Source organism: Echinops telfairi, unplaced genomic scaffold (genome assembly GCF_000313985.2).
Source record: "Echinops telfairi isolate 266 unplaced genomic scaffold, ASM31398v2 ScPeMD7_7469;HRSCAF=8507_0, whole genome shotgun sequence".
Taxonomy (NCBI): Eukaryota; Metazoa; Chordata; class Mammalia; order Afrosoricida; family Tenrecidae; genus Echinops; species Echinops telfairi.
In genome coordinates this window covers 95,505,236-95,521,721 of record NW_022111372.1, presented here as the reverse complement: position 1 = coordinate 95,521,721, position 16,486 = coordinate 95,505,236, and the positions used below count along the sequence as shown (strand labels likewise).

Here is a 16,486-nt window from a genome sequence, read left to right as displayed (position 1 = left end):
TCATCATTCTCAAAACATTTGCTCTCCAATTAAGCCCCTGGCATCAGGTCCTCATTTTTCCCTTCCCCCCCCACTCCCCCCTCCCTCATGAGCCCTTGATAATTTATAAATTATTATTTTGTCATATCTTGCCCTGTCCGACGTCTCCCTTCACTCACTTTTCTGTTGTCCGTACCCTGGGGAGGAGGTCACATGTAGCTCCTTGTCATTGGTTCCCTCTTTCCAGCCCACTCTCCCTCTACCCTCCCAGTATCGCCACTCACACCCCTGGTCCTGAAGGGATCATCCGCCCTGGATTCCCTGTCCAGAACTAACTTTATTGTACATAATAACAAACATCACTTCTTTTAATCAGCAACTTTGCTCAAGAGATCCAGAGCTGTACAGCAGGACAATATTTATAAAGTAGAAGGATAAATGTTATTTGTCAATGGTATAGTTCTCTTTACACAAAGTCTAAGATAATTTCCTAAGAAATGTAGGATGTAGGAAAAATTTATATAAATGATTGGATTTGAGATAATATAGAAATCAGTACCGTTATCTTAGCAGTAATCATAAAACATAACGGGGGAAATGCCATTCATAGAGCAGCAAAATAATCTGGGAAGGAAAAAAACACATGAGCACAATTTCCCGTTCCATAGGCTGTGGTTTTATTTTCTTGATAGTATCCCTTCAGGCACAAAGGGTTACATTTGATGATGCCCACTTAATCTGTTTTTCTATTTGTTACTTATATGAAGTATGTTTTAAGTGTAACATCTGTGGAAAAGTCCATGTTTCTTTAATTTTTTTGTTTTAATTCTTCATTTGAAATGATTGCATTATTAGCAAAATGATATGCCTACATTATTTGCAGTCAAGAGAAGAGAGCAGGAAACAGGCCCTTGCAGCTAAGAGAGAGAAGAGAAAAGAAAAGAGAAAAAAGAAAAAAGAAGAACAGAAAAGGAAACAGGAAGATGAGGAAAACAAACCTAAGGAGAGTTCAGAACTCCCGGAGGATGAAGATGAAGAAGAAAATGATGAAGATGGTGAGAAATAAATGAATTTGAGTTAGTGAATTTATATTCTCGCTGTTTTTCAGCATCATTTTGGATACTCTTTGCTCTAGTTAACTCAGTATTGAATGAATTGACTTTTAGAGTAAGTAGTTCTAAAGTGTTGACATTCCAAGCTGATTAAAATGTAAAAGGGAAAAACAGCATATGATCTGAAGAGGTTCAGTTATAATTTAAGTCACTTTGTAAATAAAACATTGTGTATTACAGCAAGAAGTTTGCCAAGTTCTCTTCAGGTTCTTTCCAAATATCTTCCTCTTCTACCCCATTGGAAAGTGGGGAAAGGTTCAGTTTCTCAATAAACTTTTAGCTAAGGTTTAGGGGCAAAGCTATTCAGGACTGAAATAATTGGAGAGACTGGAGTTTTTTACGTTCAAAGAGTCGTTTATTGTACAATCTGTTAGTGCTTACGAAAGGCAAATGATTTTGCTCAATTTAAGTTCTAAAATCCTATTTACCCCATTTTAATATTTTCTTAAATTAAAACTTTACTATAATTTGTGGTTAGTTGGTGAGCGTAAGATTTTGGATCTTAAGAAAGCTAATGGCTGATATGTTCCATACCAACTTAGACATCGAAATATCATACTATATATTTGCTCTAAAAATAGTAAAGATTTCTGTGTTTACTTATGAATTCTGGTAAAGGAAAATATTACCCAAGGAGCCGAGTTATTTATGAGTTACTTAGTGTATTTTATCACTGTTTGTTTTAAGAGCTGTGGGTCTGAGTGTGACTTTTATCCTTTTTGTACACTTTCAGTGGAACAGGAGGTGCCCATAGACCCTCCTAGTGCAACCACCACCACTACGATTGGAATCTCTGCAACATCTGCAACATTTACAAATGTATTTGGGAAAAAAAGGGCCAATGTGGTGACAACTCCCAGCACAAATCGGAAAAATAAGAAGAACAAAACAAAAGAGACTCCTCCCACTGCACATTTAATTTTACCTGAACAGCATATGCCTTTAGCGCAACAAAAGGCAGATAAAAATAAAATAAATGGAGAACCCAGAGGTGGTGGCACAGGTGGAAACAGTGATTCGGATAATTTGGACAGCACAGACTGCAACAGTGAGAGCAGTAGTGGTAAAAGCCAGGAGTTAAATTTCAACATGGATGTGAATTCCTCTACCGATAGGAGATATCCTTCAGTGCTACTTCATTCCCAAGAAGAAAAGACAAATACTACCACTTCCAAAACACAAACACGGTAAGGTATTTACATTTGTTAAAAGTCTGCAATCTTTATTGCTTCTCATATCTAGCACAAAAATTTCAAGTACATTCTCTAAATTTTGTTAAACAATGTTCAGTATTCAAAACTGAACTTCACCACTGTCCTCCTAATCATATGTGAGTTAGTAAAATAAGTTATTAGAAATATAAGATTCACATTCTGAAGTTGCAAATATTAGCATGCTTTGATTTTATTTTTTCTTTTTATTGATGATAGCCCAACTTTTGGCTTGTGAATTCATCTTAATACTAAAATATACTTTGACTTAGTGATTCTTGAAGTGTCAAATTTTAATTGAAATATTTCCATGTAAGTTTCTCTAGATAGGGACAGTCCTCTGGGTTCCTATCTTAAAATTTATCTTTTATTCGACTTGATAACTTTATCTCCTCAGACTTGAAGGTGAAGTGAATGCTAATTCATTGTCAACAAGCTATAAGTCAGTGTCATTGCCATTAAGCTCGCCAAGCATAAAGCTGAACCTTACCAGCCCTAAGAGGGGGCAAAAAAGAGAAGAAGGGTGGAAAGAAGTTGTTCGAAGGTAAGTAAAATTATTCTCATCTTTTTAACTTTGACAAACTAGACAGGTATCACTTGATGCAGTGCTGGAGTTGTCTTCTCGTCAATGCCAAAAGCCTGCCCACTTGGCTGGAAGGGATCCAGATTTGTGCTCAGTCCAAAGAAAAGTGATCCAACAGAATACAGAAATATGACCACACACTATCCAGAGCACATGAAACTAAGTTTATGGTAAAGATAACTTCAAAATAGTTGCAGCAGTACATTATTAGAGAACTTTTAGGAATTCAAGCCAGTTTCAGAAATAGATTGAAGAACATCATTGCTGATAGAAGATACATCTTGGCTGAAAGCAGACAATACCAGAAATATGTTTATCCATGTTTTATTAACTATGCAAAGGCATCCAACTGTGTGAATCATAAAAACTATGGCTAACATAAGCGAAGAATGGGAATTCAAGAACTCTTGATTGTGTTCATGTAGAACCTGTACATAGACCAAGAGGTGACTAGATCAAACAGAACAACTTAAAACCAGAAAAAGACTGCATAAGGGTTGTATTCCTTTCACCATATTGATTCAGTCTGTATGCTGGGCATATAATCCACAAAGCTGCAATATAGGAAGAAGAACATATGATTGGAAGATGACTCAGTAACAACCCACATGGTACAGATGATACAACTGTGCTTGCTGACAAAGAAAAGGACTTGAAGACTTACAGGTGAAGATCAAAGGCTATATATAGCCGTCAATATGAATTATACCTCACTATAAAGAAAACAAAGATAAATAAAGATAACCAAGAATCAGTATCATGATAAAAGAGAAAACATTGAAATTTTCAGGGATTTCGTTTTGCATGGAATCATGGTCACGGACCATGAAAGCAGCTGTCAAGAAATCAAACTATGTATTATTACTTTGGGCAAATATGCTGCAAAAAAAGCTGAAGTGTCTGAGAGCAGAGATTTCGCTTTGAAGAATAAGATATAGCTGACCCTCCACCATGGCATTTTGAGTAACCCGATATGCATGCAAGGGCTGCACAATGAACATGAAAAACCAAAGAAGAATTAATGTCTGAATTGAGGTGTTGGCAAAAAATATCGAGTACACCAATGACTGCCAGAAAAATGGACCGACTGTCTTGGAAAAAGTATAGTGTAACCTGACTACTTAGAAGCGAGATGGAGCCTGATAGAGTCCAGGTGCCTCCCTAGGGGGTTGAGGGAAAGAGGGTTTTTTGTTTTTTTTAAGAAAATCTGGGAATGCAAATATTACCTGCATACCAGAAACACTAGGGACGTGGTAAAGTGTTTCCACAAATTAGAAACTTTAATATTCTATTAAAAACAAAAAGTTAATTATGACTGATAGATCAAATTCATTGTGAATAAGCTCAATAAGGACCCTATCAGGAAGAGTTATAACAACATTTGTTTCCTTGGAGCCAGTGCAACTATTACAAGTTCCCAGTTTCCTGAGATTGACTCAAAACAAGTTGTTGACATCCGAGAGAAGATGCCAAAACAGACAGCCAAACCGATGCTGCGCCTTCTTGGTATACTTAGATATTAGCCTCCGGGAAATCTGGTGATCGGAAGTAAACCTGTCATTTACCCAGTGCTCCACTACCTTTTTCAGAGGACTAATGAGCTGAAGAAAAGAACATATTTAGTCTGTTGTTTAATCAAACTGGGAGCACCAATATGAAGAATTGATGGAAACCTTTATGTTATCTACATAAAGAATGTGAGCAACCTAAGACGTGGATTTTCTATGATAGAAATAAGAGTGATATGATAGAAATAAGAGTGAATAAAGAAGAGGAACCATTACACTATTTATTTGGATTGGAGTAGCACTGGAATTTATCCTTTTTATTTTGCATTAATTCAGTAAAGCTCATAATAGGAACTAGTGTCAGCACATGGCAGATTTTCCTTGGTCTGGGACTTCTGGTAGCTCTTTACTAAAGAAATTAATGAGGTCAGAGTAAATTCACAGTGACTTATGTATTGTAACCATTATCATGGATCAAAAAAGATTGTACTTTGAGTCTTTCTCCGATTGAGGGATATATATGTATCTACTCATTTACGTGGAGTCCTGGTGATGCAGTGATGCAAGTGCTTAGCTCCTAACCAAAAGTCAGCAGTTAAAACTCCCCAGCTGCTCCCCAGCCGAAGGCTGTGGCGTTCTGTTTCTATAGCGATACAGCCTTGAAACCCTCTGAGGCAGTTCTTCTCTGCCGTACAGGGTTACCATGAACCCGAGTCAACTTGATGGTGTGTGTGTGTGTGTGTGTGTGTGTGTGTGTGTGTGTGTGTGTGTGTTACACATAGAGAAAATTTAAGAGAACAGTACAGAATAAAACCATTTGTTAACATTTTAGTATATTTTAAAATATATATTTTTAAAGGGAGTCTGGTGAGGCTTCATCTTACAAAATTTGACTTTCAGAAGGGACCATTCCCTGGACAAGGAGATCTTGCCTGGTGAGGTGGAGGTTCAGTGTAAAAGGGGAAGACTCAGTAAGATGAGCTGACACCGTGGCTGCAGCAAGGGACTTAAACACAACAGTTGTGAGAATGACACAGGATTAGGCAGCTTCATTCTGCTGTACACAAGCATCTCTCTGAGTCTAAACTGACTAGGTGGACCTAACAACAATCACTGTCAACCTGTGACTAGTTTAAATGGCCATTATTTTTAACTTCCGTGCTATACTAAATCTAGAATATGCTAAAGCAAAATTAGAGGCGATCTGTACATTTTGCTCATATTTTTCTTATGGTACAATACATGTTAGCAGTTTAGGATAGCCTTTGACTTAACACTTTATGTAGTTCATATATAGCCTGTATTCACTATGGAGTGGACAACAATGCAGTGTGCGTTATTTCAATTTAGAAAAAGTCACTATATAGTCCGACTATATAGTTGATGTGTCATACTCTTGGGACATTTGATTGCTTAGATCATGAATGATTTAAATACAACTTGTTTTAGAAGACTATAGTTTTTAATGTGTACTAAATTAAGCTCAGTAAGATAAGAATGGTTAGCTTTTACTTTAAAATATTTAACAATTTCTTCTTGAATGTTTGAGAAATATTCTACAGGCATCCATATTTAGAAAGATTCTTTGCCCTTTAAAGACATCGGATTTCATAAGTTTGTGTGCTGTCTTCATTTTACAGGTCAAAGAAGTTGTCTGTTCCAGCCTCGGTGGTGTCCAGGATAATGGGAAGAGGAGGGTGCAACATCACAGCGATACAAGATGTCACTGGTGCCCACATTGATGTGGATAAACAAAAAGACAAGAATGGGGAGAGAATGATTACAATAAGGTAATCGTGAAAGACGAATTTTGCTGTTCGATGTGAAAATTAATTTTTATAAGAAACATACTTATATGTGTAGTATATTCAAGAATTATATTTGAGAAGAATTATTCCTTTAAAATTTTTTTTAATGTTTGTGGTCTTTTTTATTTTGTTTTGTTTTCCTTCCTAGGGGTGGTACAGAGTCAACAAGATACGCAGTTCAACTTATCAATGCACTTATTCAAGATCCAGCTAAGGAACTGGAAGACTTAATTCCTAAAAATCACATCAGACCTCCTGCCAGCACCAAATCCATTCATGCAAATTTCTCATCTGGAGTGGGCACCACAGCAGCTTCCAGCAAAAATGCATTTCCTTTGGGTGCTCCAACTCTTGTGACTTCACAGGCGACAACATTATCTACGTTCCAACCCACTAATAAACTTAATAAGAACGTTCCGACAAATGTACGTTCTTCTTTCCCAGTCTCTTTACCCTTAGCTTATTCCCACCCTCATTTTGCCCTGCTGGCTGCTCAGACTATGCAACAGATTCGGCATCCTCGCTTACCCATGGCTCAGTTTGGAGGAACCTTTTCACCGTCACCTAATACTTGGGGACCATTCCCTGTAAGACCCGTGAATCCTGGCAACACAAATAGCTCCCCAAAGCATAATAATACAAGCCGTATACCTAACCAGAATGGGACTGTTTTATCGTCAGAGTCTGCTGGACTAACTACTGCCAGTTGTCCTATCACTGTCTCTTCTGTAGTAGCAGCCAGTCAGCCCCTGTGTGTGACGAGTACCAGGACTCCCTCATCAGTTAGAAAGCAGTTGTTTGCCTGTGTGCCTAAGACGAGTCCTCCAGCAACGGTGATTTCTTCTGTGACGAGCACTTGTAGTTCCCTGCCTTCCGTCTCCTCTTCACCTGTAACAAGTGGGCAAGTCCCCACCACATTTCTGCCTGCAAGTACTCCTCAAGCACAGCTTTCGTCACAAAAGATGGAGTCTTTCTCTGCCATGCCAGCCCCCAAAGAGAAGGTGTCCACACAGGACCAGCCCATAGGAAACCTGTGTCCCCCATCTTCCACTGCCAATAGTTGCAGTAGCTCGGCCAGCAACACCCCAGGGGCTCCAGAAACTCACTCATCCAGTAGTCCTCCTCCTTCCTCCAATAATACACAGGAGGAAGCACAGCCATCCGTTGTGTCTGATCTAAGTCCTATGTCAATGCCTTTTGCGTCTAACTCAGAACCTGCTCCGTTGGCTTTGGCGTCACCCAGATTGGTTGCTGCTGATAATCAGGACACCAATAACTTACCTCAGTTAGCTGTACCAGCACCTCGAGTTTCTCATCGAATGCAGCCCAGAGGTTCTTTTTACTCAGTGGTACCAAATGCAACAATACACCAAGATCCCCAGTCTATTTTTGTTACAAATTCAGTTCCTTTAACACCACCTCAAGGCCCGCCAGCTGCAGTGCAGCTTTCTTCCGCCATGAACATAATGAATGGTTCTCAGATGCATATCAATGCAGCAAATAAATCCTTGCCGCCTACTTTTGGCCCAGCCACACTTTTCAATCACTTCAGTAGTCTTTTTGATAGCAGTCAGGTGCCAGCTAACCAGGGGTGGGGAGATGGTCCGCTGTCCTCACGAGTTGCCGCGGATGCCTCTTTCACCGTTCAGTCAGCATACCTGGGTAACTCTGTACTCGGACACTTGGAAAATGTGCACCCTGACAACTCCAAGGCACCTGGCTTCAGACCTCCTTCCCAGCGAGTTTCTACAAGTCCTATTGGTAAGTTGCTGTAACTAAAGCTATAGCTCAGTCATAATCTAATCTGCCAAAATAATAATGAAACCTTTACACCTAACACAGCATGATCCTAAAGACATGAGAGTGTATAGTAAATAAATAAAGACCCTTTAATTAGTGTTACTTTGTGGAGAAAAATGTAGCTGTGGATGAATGACTCAAATATCATGAGCTGCTTTATATTCTCCATATGATGTCTCTGCCTCTTATAATGAGGTTCTGCACTGTGTCAATTCCTCTTCTTGGAATTAATGTAAGCTGATTGTCTCACACACGCAATAGAGAAGATTCTTGGGATGCTTTAGGGATTCCAAATTTGCAGAGATGGGGCTTTTAAAAAAATTATTATATTGATGGTTTATATTTCTCAGATTTGAAAAAAAAATTGAGCTGCAAATGTGTTTAGGGACTAGTTCATAGTTTACATCCTTTGCTGTCAGTCTTGGGTGCTCAGACTAAAGAACAAATGGTGTCATTTAATAGTGCTATATATGAAGGAGAGTCAAATGTATTGCTGCATAAAGACCTCTATTGAACAAAACTATCAAAATGTGAAGCAATTGTTTCTCAATATATGCTCAATGCAGGTCAATACCCTACTGAAGGCAATGTTTCAATCTCTTTAGCCCTTCCCTGGGAAAATTGTGCACTGGAGATTAAAATTTTGTGCTGCTTTTAATAGTCTTTGAATTTCGGGAACCGAAACAAAAGTCTGTGGCAAGATCAGGGCTGTAGTACGGTTTCCTAACACAGTTCTCACAGGACGCCCTTGCTACCCTCAAAGAATAACCAGGTACATTGTCATCAGGGAGCCTTGGTGGTACTGTGGATTAAGCATGAGATGGCTAATCCAAGGTTGCCAGTTCAAGCCCACTAGCCGCTCCTCCTGGGGAAATCTTTTTCTTCTCTGCAACTTCCTCTGGGTTAGGAACAATTTGTTCCTTTTCAGTCAGGATCATCTCAATGTGGTGGGGGAGCTCATGTATGGATTGATGCGACCATAAGTCCTACGGCGCATCTTGGGGGCTTTGTTCACCTGGATGTGCTCAATGACCAGAGAATCCACATCTAAACTCTTAAGTTCAGCATTACTTTCTGCATTTTTAAGCATGTGAAGCAAAATTCAGCACTCTTTTTGGGCCACCGACCGAGTCCAACCCCACTGTTTGGCCTGGGCACACCTACCAGCGCCACCCTTGTAGCGTCAGGAGGCCACACACTGCTTCTGCACAGTCACATCTTTCAAGTGTGTGGCGGCATTCCAGATGTGCAAGCCTTTGATGGCCCAGGCAGTTTCCCGGGTGTTCTTGAAGTGGACCTGGAGGTTCGACCCTCTTGGTTTGCAGGATTTTGTGGGGTTTTTCTGGGTCAAGTGAGGAGCGAACCATTTTGGCAGGTCACCTCCAGCCGCTACAATTAGAGCAGTGGGTTTAGTTTTTGTTGGGGTTGTTGTGATGGGAAATATTTCCTCGGTATAAATTTCCTGGTTATTTTCTCATCCATGCAGTTTTTCTTAAAACTTCTTCCTAATAAGCCCCCTCCTGATTATCCTGTGTCCTTTGAGAAAATCCATCTTGATTACTCCTCTGGAATTCCAGAAAACAGATGCCACAACCTTCTGAGCTGAGCTCTCTGCCTTCAGTTTAACTGGCCCGGCAGATCCCCTTAGAAGCCACTATTTCTTGATTTGACCAATTTCAAAGGCAGCCTGAGACTAACACAAATATTACCAAGAGAGCTTATCTGCAACCATCCACAGATCACAGACCTGTATAAACATGTTTGTTTTGAGCAAACCTGTGCATGTATAAACTAGAACCTGAATAGCAATCCTTTTATGTGCCTTCCTATTACCCACATGAAGTGGAGCTGTTTGAAGAGATTGTGCCCTTTGTGGGCTCCTACTAAAAACACACCAAAACTTAGATTCAGCTGTCGGTTCCTTCAAATTAGAAATTTACCGCTGAGGCATTACGGGGAGAACAATAGACAGATGTATAGTTAGGGTTGATTTGGGGATATTTGAAAACCAGAATCTACTTTTCCAGAGTTTAGGAGCTGATGTTACTTGGATCTGCAGTATTTTGAAAACAAATGAGAAATTGTAGCTGGCCTAGAGCATTTCTCTTCCGATTGGAAAACTGCCCCATAGCCCATACTATGCTTGCTAACTATAAACTGATCTCGGTTGTTTACAACTTGTGAGAGTAAAAATGTGTTGTAGCCTTAGCTTTCATTTCAGATTTGTTTCTGTTTGCCAGGGTTTTGCATTGTTTTGTTTTTTGTTTTTGTTTTCCTCAGGAGAACATAACTGTTGTATCATCTTTCAAATAGAAGCACAAGTCATCTCTAGTCTTAAAGTACTTTCTGGAGTTTTTGCTTCTTATAGATATTTATTTTAACTTTCACTTGGGAAACTAGTAGAGGTTTCAAAACCCCACAACAAAGGAAGAGCTCTTTGCCAATGCTCAGGTTGTAATAGAAAGCATCCATCCTTGACCTTCCTTCTGGGATCCAGGATTGGTAAAAAGTAGTAATATTTAAGAAGCTAGAGAAGGATATAGCAAAATGTGAACCCTATCCATTACTGAAAGAATCCTGGTGGCAAGTGGGCCCTACCTGTTAAGCTCATTGGTTAGCAGTTAGAACCATCAGTTGCTCCGTGAGAGAGAGATGAAATGCTCCACTGCAGTGAAGTTTTACAGTCTGGCAAACCGACAGGGACAGTTTTACTCTGCCTTGTAGGGTTGCCATGAGTTGGAACAGACTTGAGGGCAGTGAGTTGCATTTATGCATTACTAATGGAGACATACTATGGTACAGCCACTTCAGCAGCTCCCAGAAAAGTTAAGCAGAATTACTGTTTAATGTAGAAATTCCACTCAGATATATACCCAAGAGAAATAAAACCATATGTCCAAACAAAAAAACTGTACACAAATGTTCATAGTATTACGAATAATTGCCAAAAAGTAGAAACCACCCTAATGTTCATCAACTGTTGAATGAATAAACAAAATGTGGCGATACAATAGAATATTATTCATCAGTAAAACAAGAAGAAGCACTAAATCATGCTACAACATCGATGAACTTTTAAAACACTTTATCAAGTGAAAGAAGCCAGTCACAAAGAGCACAGGAATGCCATAATGGTAAATCTGTCCTGGATGAAAGTCCATTAGTGGTCACGTAAAGGTGGAAATTTCAAGGTGAGGAGGAATGGGTAGTGACAAATTACAGGTAAGGGGATGCTTTAAGTGAGGACAAAAATATCCTTAAACTTACTGTGGTGATGATTGTACAGCTCTGTGAATATACTAAAAAAGCATTGACTTCACATACTTTCAGTGAATGAATTGTATGTGAATTATATCAAGACTGTTTTCAAATGCTCTAAAAACAAAGTGTGCTTGAAAGAATTTTAAGTTTTTCATATTAATATTGATTAATTCTTCTTAAATGAATACCTAAAATCTTTTTTCAGGTCCTTGTCTACTTTCCCTAATACATTCTCCAGAGAAAGCAATGGAATTTGAGAAGAGTGCTAAATTCTTCTCTGCACTAACTGGACAGAAACTTTGATTAGTTTTTGCAACTGTTGATTTTTTTATCAGATAGGTTGCTTTTAAGTTATTCTAAATTTTAAAGTTTTTCCTCCTCTGGAAGAAGTCACATTGGCAGAATTTATTATTTATTGTCTATAGGAATTTTGGACTTTTAAGATTTTTCCACAAAAGCTACAGGATAAATTACTGATCTGGAAACCCCTTAACCAAAGCATGCTCTCATTCAAAATCTCGTGTCTCCCTCCCTTGGCCTCCCATCCCCATGCCACCCCTCCTAGTTAAAGCTTTGAGATGTCTTAGAACCTTACTCAAGATAACTGCCATTCTTAAACATTGGGTTCATTTGTTCAAACGTAGAACTGTTTGGTTATGTTCTTCTGGATTATAAGTGGGGGAAAAAACCCAAATGAGTCTGGACCATATAATATCACATAAGTGGAGTATTTTGGCTGTGATCTACAAAAATAAGTCCCATGCTTTCTTTAAAATAATAATAATAAATAACCTTGGACTTGGAATCTTAAAGTCTTGACTAATCAGATGTCCTGGCCCTGTTTTATTTCAGGGTTGCCATCTATTGATCCATCAGGAAGCTCCCCGTCTTCCTCTTCTACTCCTCTGACAAGTTTTTCCAGCATACCAGGAACTCGGGTTTACCTGCAAGGGCCAGCTCCCGTTGGGACACCGAGTTTCAACAGACAACATTTTTCTCCCCATCCTTGGACAAGCGCCTCAAACTCATGTAGGGATCCTGAAGGGACTCTTTCCAGAGTCTTGAATAAGTTATTAAGCTATTTGTTTTAGGGAACACTGTTTAAATTGAGTCCATTCAGTGGTACACAGAGGTTTGTATTGTAGTGTTATAAAAAACTGTCAGTCATTTGTTGGATAGGAAACTTAAGAACCAAGGGCAAATTACTTTTCCAAATCAGAAGTATTTCCATTAGGACATCAATCAAAATAAGAGGTAATGCAAGTAATTTATAAAGTTCCTTTGGAGGCAGTATTTAAAATAATTTATTAATTCGAAAAGAAGTTGAATTTATGTATGTAGTCAGTTTGGTGTGAGTTCTCATTTGTGTATTTTAGGAAACTATTATGTCATACAAAAGGAAAAATATACCTTTGTTCTGGCTTAGTCATTTCAATATTTAGGACAATTAAAATATTTAGTACTAAGCAAAATCATAATTTAAGGTTTTATTTTTTAATTATTTAATTTTAGCATGACATTATCAGTTTCCTTGTGTTGACAAAGGAAAAACACCCAAATTACCTGAAACTGAAATTGACTATCTTCCTTATCAGGGCACACAGATTATAAAAAGGGAAAAAGAAACCTATCCAGTATAGAGAGATAACAACTATTTGACAGACAGTATGCTTGATACTGGGCAAACACTGCCATATAAGTTCATTTAAAATGTCATTCTACAATGGGGCTACGACCGTTCATTGAAAAATAGAAAGATAGTGGCATTTTCCCACAAACTTTGGAAGCATCCTTATATATATTGAGAGGATCGATTAGAACTAAAATAAACATAGAGGCCATCTTACTTTCTAAACTTGTTCAGTTCAATCTGGCTTTTTTTTTAAACTGAACTTAGAGATGGTGGCCTAGAATTTAAAGTTCATAGAAATTACATTTTTTACTTGAACTATGTTTTAAAATGAAACTTTTTCTTTACAGAGCCTAGGTTGTGGAGTAGATCTTTCCAGTGAGGTTTTTCAGATTCTTATAGTTTTTACATGTAATAAAACAATAGAGAAATATTTTACCACCAGGTGACTCTCCTATTCCATCTGTTTCTTCGGGATCATCTTCACCTCTTTCAGCTACTTCTGCCCCTCCAACATTGGGCCAACCAAAAGGAGGCAGTGCCAGTCAGGATCGAAAGATACCTCCCCCGATTGGAACAGAGAGACTGGCGCGGATACGGCAAGGAGGCTCTGTTGCTCAAGCCCCTGTGGGGACCAGTTTTGTTGCTCCTGTCGGACACAGTGGAATTTGGTCATTTGGTGTCAACGCTGTGTCAGGTACAGTTACCTGTCCTCTGTCTGAAGAAGTATCTCCAGTAAATTATAGGGTTGCCACTAAAACGTTGTTCCTTTAAAAACTAAATAGAACCTCGTTTCTGTACTTGACAATCAGATAGGTATTTATAGCCCTGGAAAATTCGTCCCAAGCTCAGTCTGGAATGTTAGTTGAGGTGATTATATAGAGAGTTGGTCAAAAGTAAAAGACTCAAAGTATGCTTCTTTTCCTTCTTAAGCTTTCTACTCTTGTATGAGAATCATTTGAGTTCTTTCAGGGAACACTCTTATATTTTGAAGGACAAGGTAAGAGAGTGCTTGGGATATTCAGAGGATTTTACAAAATTTCCCAGAAACTTTTTATTTGCTTATTTGAAAAAGTTGAATGTACCCTGAGCTCTTCAGAGAAATAATCTTTCTATTTTGTAGGAAAAATAGAATCAACTGTTAAGGTTTTGTTGTTTTATCCAACTACCGAACTATTCTCAACTCTTCTTTACAGAAGGCATATCAGGTTGGTCACAGTCTGTGCTAGGGAACCATCCAATGCACCAACAATTGTCAGACCCAAGCACATTCTCCCAGCACCAACCGGTGGAGAGAGATGGCTCTGGAATGGTAGCACCGTCTAACATTTTCCATCAACCTATGGCAAGTGGTTTTGTGGATTTTTCTAAAGTGAGTTGACAAACATCATTGTAACTCGTCTGACACTTGGCAGGCCAGTGTAGTCACATGTTAAGGAATAGTTTGTATTAAAACAATTCTCTCTTTGATGTAACTAGTTTGTTTCCATGACTTTGCCAAGCCTCTTGCACAATTTCAAGAGCGGGTTGTGTTGTCAACAGTATAGTTTGTCCTCAGATGTCCCCACACCCCACAAAAGCAGGAAATTGGGTCCTGCTGTTCTGAGTTCAGCTGCCACGGGTTTCAGGGAGGCTTCTCTAGTTGGCTGTGAGTTTTCCAAGAGCCTCTATGCTAAAACCTTAGTGCAGCCGCAAAGCCAGATTGTGGCAGCAAGCAATTGTGGAGTTGCCCATTTCTTTTTAACACAAATTGAGTGAAACTGAAATATGGTGGGAAAGTTAGAGGTATTATTTGTGTTTCCCAAATATGGGGAAATTTATCAGTGAGTTGATGCTGGCTATGTGGGGTTTTTTAGTTTTCCTCTTCCCTTGAAAAATCTTCTTTGAAGCAGATGACTAGTTTTGGATATTCTGCTGTACTTAAAAAAGATCCTGGCATTCTTTGAATGAGTGGGAATTAGATATAAGCTGATATGGAATATTCAGTTATAATCACTTCATAATTAAACCTTCCTTTCTGCCCTTGTAGGGTCTGCCTATTTCCATGTATGGAGGCACCATAATCCCTTCTCATCCTCAACTTGATGTTCCAGGAGGCCCTCTATTTAATGGACTTCACAATCCAGATCCTGCTTGGAACCCTATGATAAAAGTTATCCAAAATTCAACAGAATGCACTGATGCCCAGCAGGTAAAATAGGCATAGTGTTTTCTTTCTCTCTCTCTCTCTCTGTTTTTCCCCCGCAGATTTGTCATGTCATACCTTTAATTCTGTGAGTAGTGCACGTTCTGGCTATGTCAGAAGTGATACTTGACCACCTTGATCTAAGTTTTTTATTTATATATGTATACACACACACATATATATATATATCAAGATAATGGTCCTAAACGTTTTATTTCATGTATGTGTATTCTTCCTAGGCAGAAACAGTGAAATGCCATTGCATTTATATATATATTTTGCAAATGTCTAAAGATTCCTAATTAGAAATTCCAATTTTTCCTCCCCCTTTTCAGATTTGGCCTGGCACGTGGGCACCTCATATTGGAAACATGCATCTCAAATATGTCAACTAAGTTAGACGGTCTTTACCCTTTAGACTTGTTTGAGAAACCTATGACTTTGGAAGAACCCTGGGGAATTTTTTTTCTTTCTTTTTTTTAATGTGCCTAACTAAGACATTTTCTCTTGAGGCTTTAGCAATGGAAACTTGATTGCCCATTGTATAAAAACAAACTGATTTCCTATCCACTTGATTATGTTCGCTAGTTAGTTTAGCCATTTTGAACTTAAGATCAGATGAACTTAGTGCTTTTGGCTAAACATACTGAATGCTACTTATATGCAGAAGAGAATTAGATGATTACGTGTTTCAACCTTTTAGGACAGTAAATACATGTATAATTGTTTACATACTTAAAAGGAAAAAATGAGTAAATTTCTTGTCATATAGTGGCTCTACTTAATGTAGCCTGTATTAATGTGAAATATTTACCAGAATATTCAATAAAAAGATGAACAGTGTTTAGAAGTGGGGTGTGCTCCTTTCGGTGGTCATGCAGGTACCACCCAGTTCTCAACCATCTTGAACCGGCTTGATACTTGTAGCAGACTTCTTCTGTATTACACATTAGAGTCCATTCTTAAGACAGTCATGAAAAGTACTTTTAAGAGTTATGTACTTGTGTGCTAAACAGTCCTTATCCCCTTGTTGTCTTCATTATCTAACATGATAAAATCCCAAACCTTTGCAATGTGTCTTATTAAACTTTAGTAAGCAGACCACTGATAGATTTAACTCTTAATAGGTTGTGAGTGAGTTGATAAGAACTATAGGATTTTAAATCAGAGGACACTGAACAAACTTCCAAAACAAAACTAAACTGCCCTGGAGTCAATTCTGACTCATAGCAACCCTGTAGAAATTGCCCATATAGGCTTCTGAGGCTGTACATCTTTATGAAAATAGAAAGGCTCATCTTTCCCCCGTGAAGAAGCATTTGGTGGTTTTGAACCACTGACCTTGCAGTTAACCCATTACCCCACCAGGACTCCTTCAAACTTGTGGACACTCAGTCAATTTAAGATTC

The 16,486-nt window shown here is 38.6% G+C and overlaps 1 protein-coding gene across 1 annotated transcript in view; it reads left to right on the top strand.

Annotated features, from left to right (window-relative positions):
- LOC101651106 (ankyrin repeat and KH domain-containing protein 1) overlaps positions 1-15,920 on the top strand; it is a 132,734-nt gene extending 116,814 nt beyond the window's left edge. Inside the window, exons 26-35 of the mRNA XM_045284743.1 lie at positions 863-1,034; positions 1,825-2,278; positions 2,700-2,846; positions 6,034-6,183; positions 6,350-7,962; positions 12,115-12,291; positions 13,389-13,589; positions 14,089-14,264; positions 14,922-15,083; positions 15,413-15,920. Coding sequence (XP_045140678.1) covers positions 863-1,034; positions 1,825-2,278; positions 2,700-2,846; positions 6,034-6,183; positions 6,350-7,962; positions 12,115-12,291; positions 13,389-13,589; positions 14,089-14,264; positions 14,922-15,083; positions 15,413-15,472 — 3,312 coding nt within the window. The 3' untranslated portion in view covers positions 15,473-15,920. The remainder of the gene's footprint in view (positions 1-862; positions 1,035-1,824; positions 2,279-2,699; positions 2,847-6,033; positions 6,184-6,349; positions 7,963-12,114; positions 12,292-13,388; positions 13,590-14,088; positions 14,265-14,921; positions 15,084-15,412) is intronic.
- The last annotated feature ends 566 nt before the right edge of the window (positions 15,921-16,486 follow it).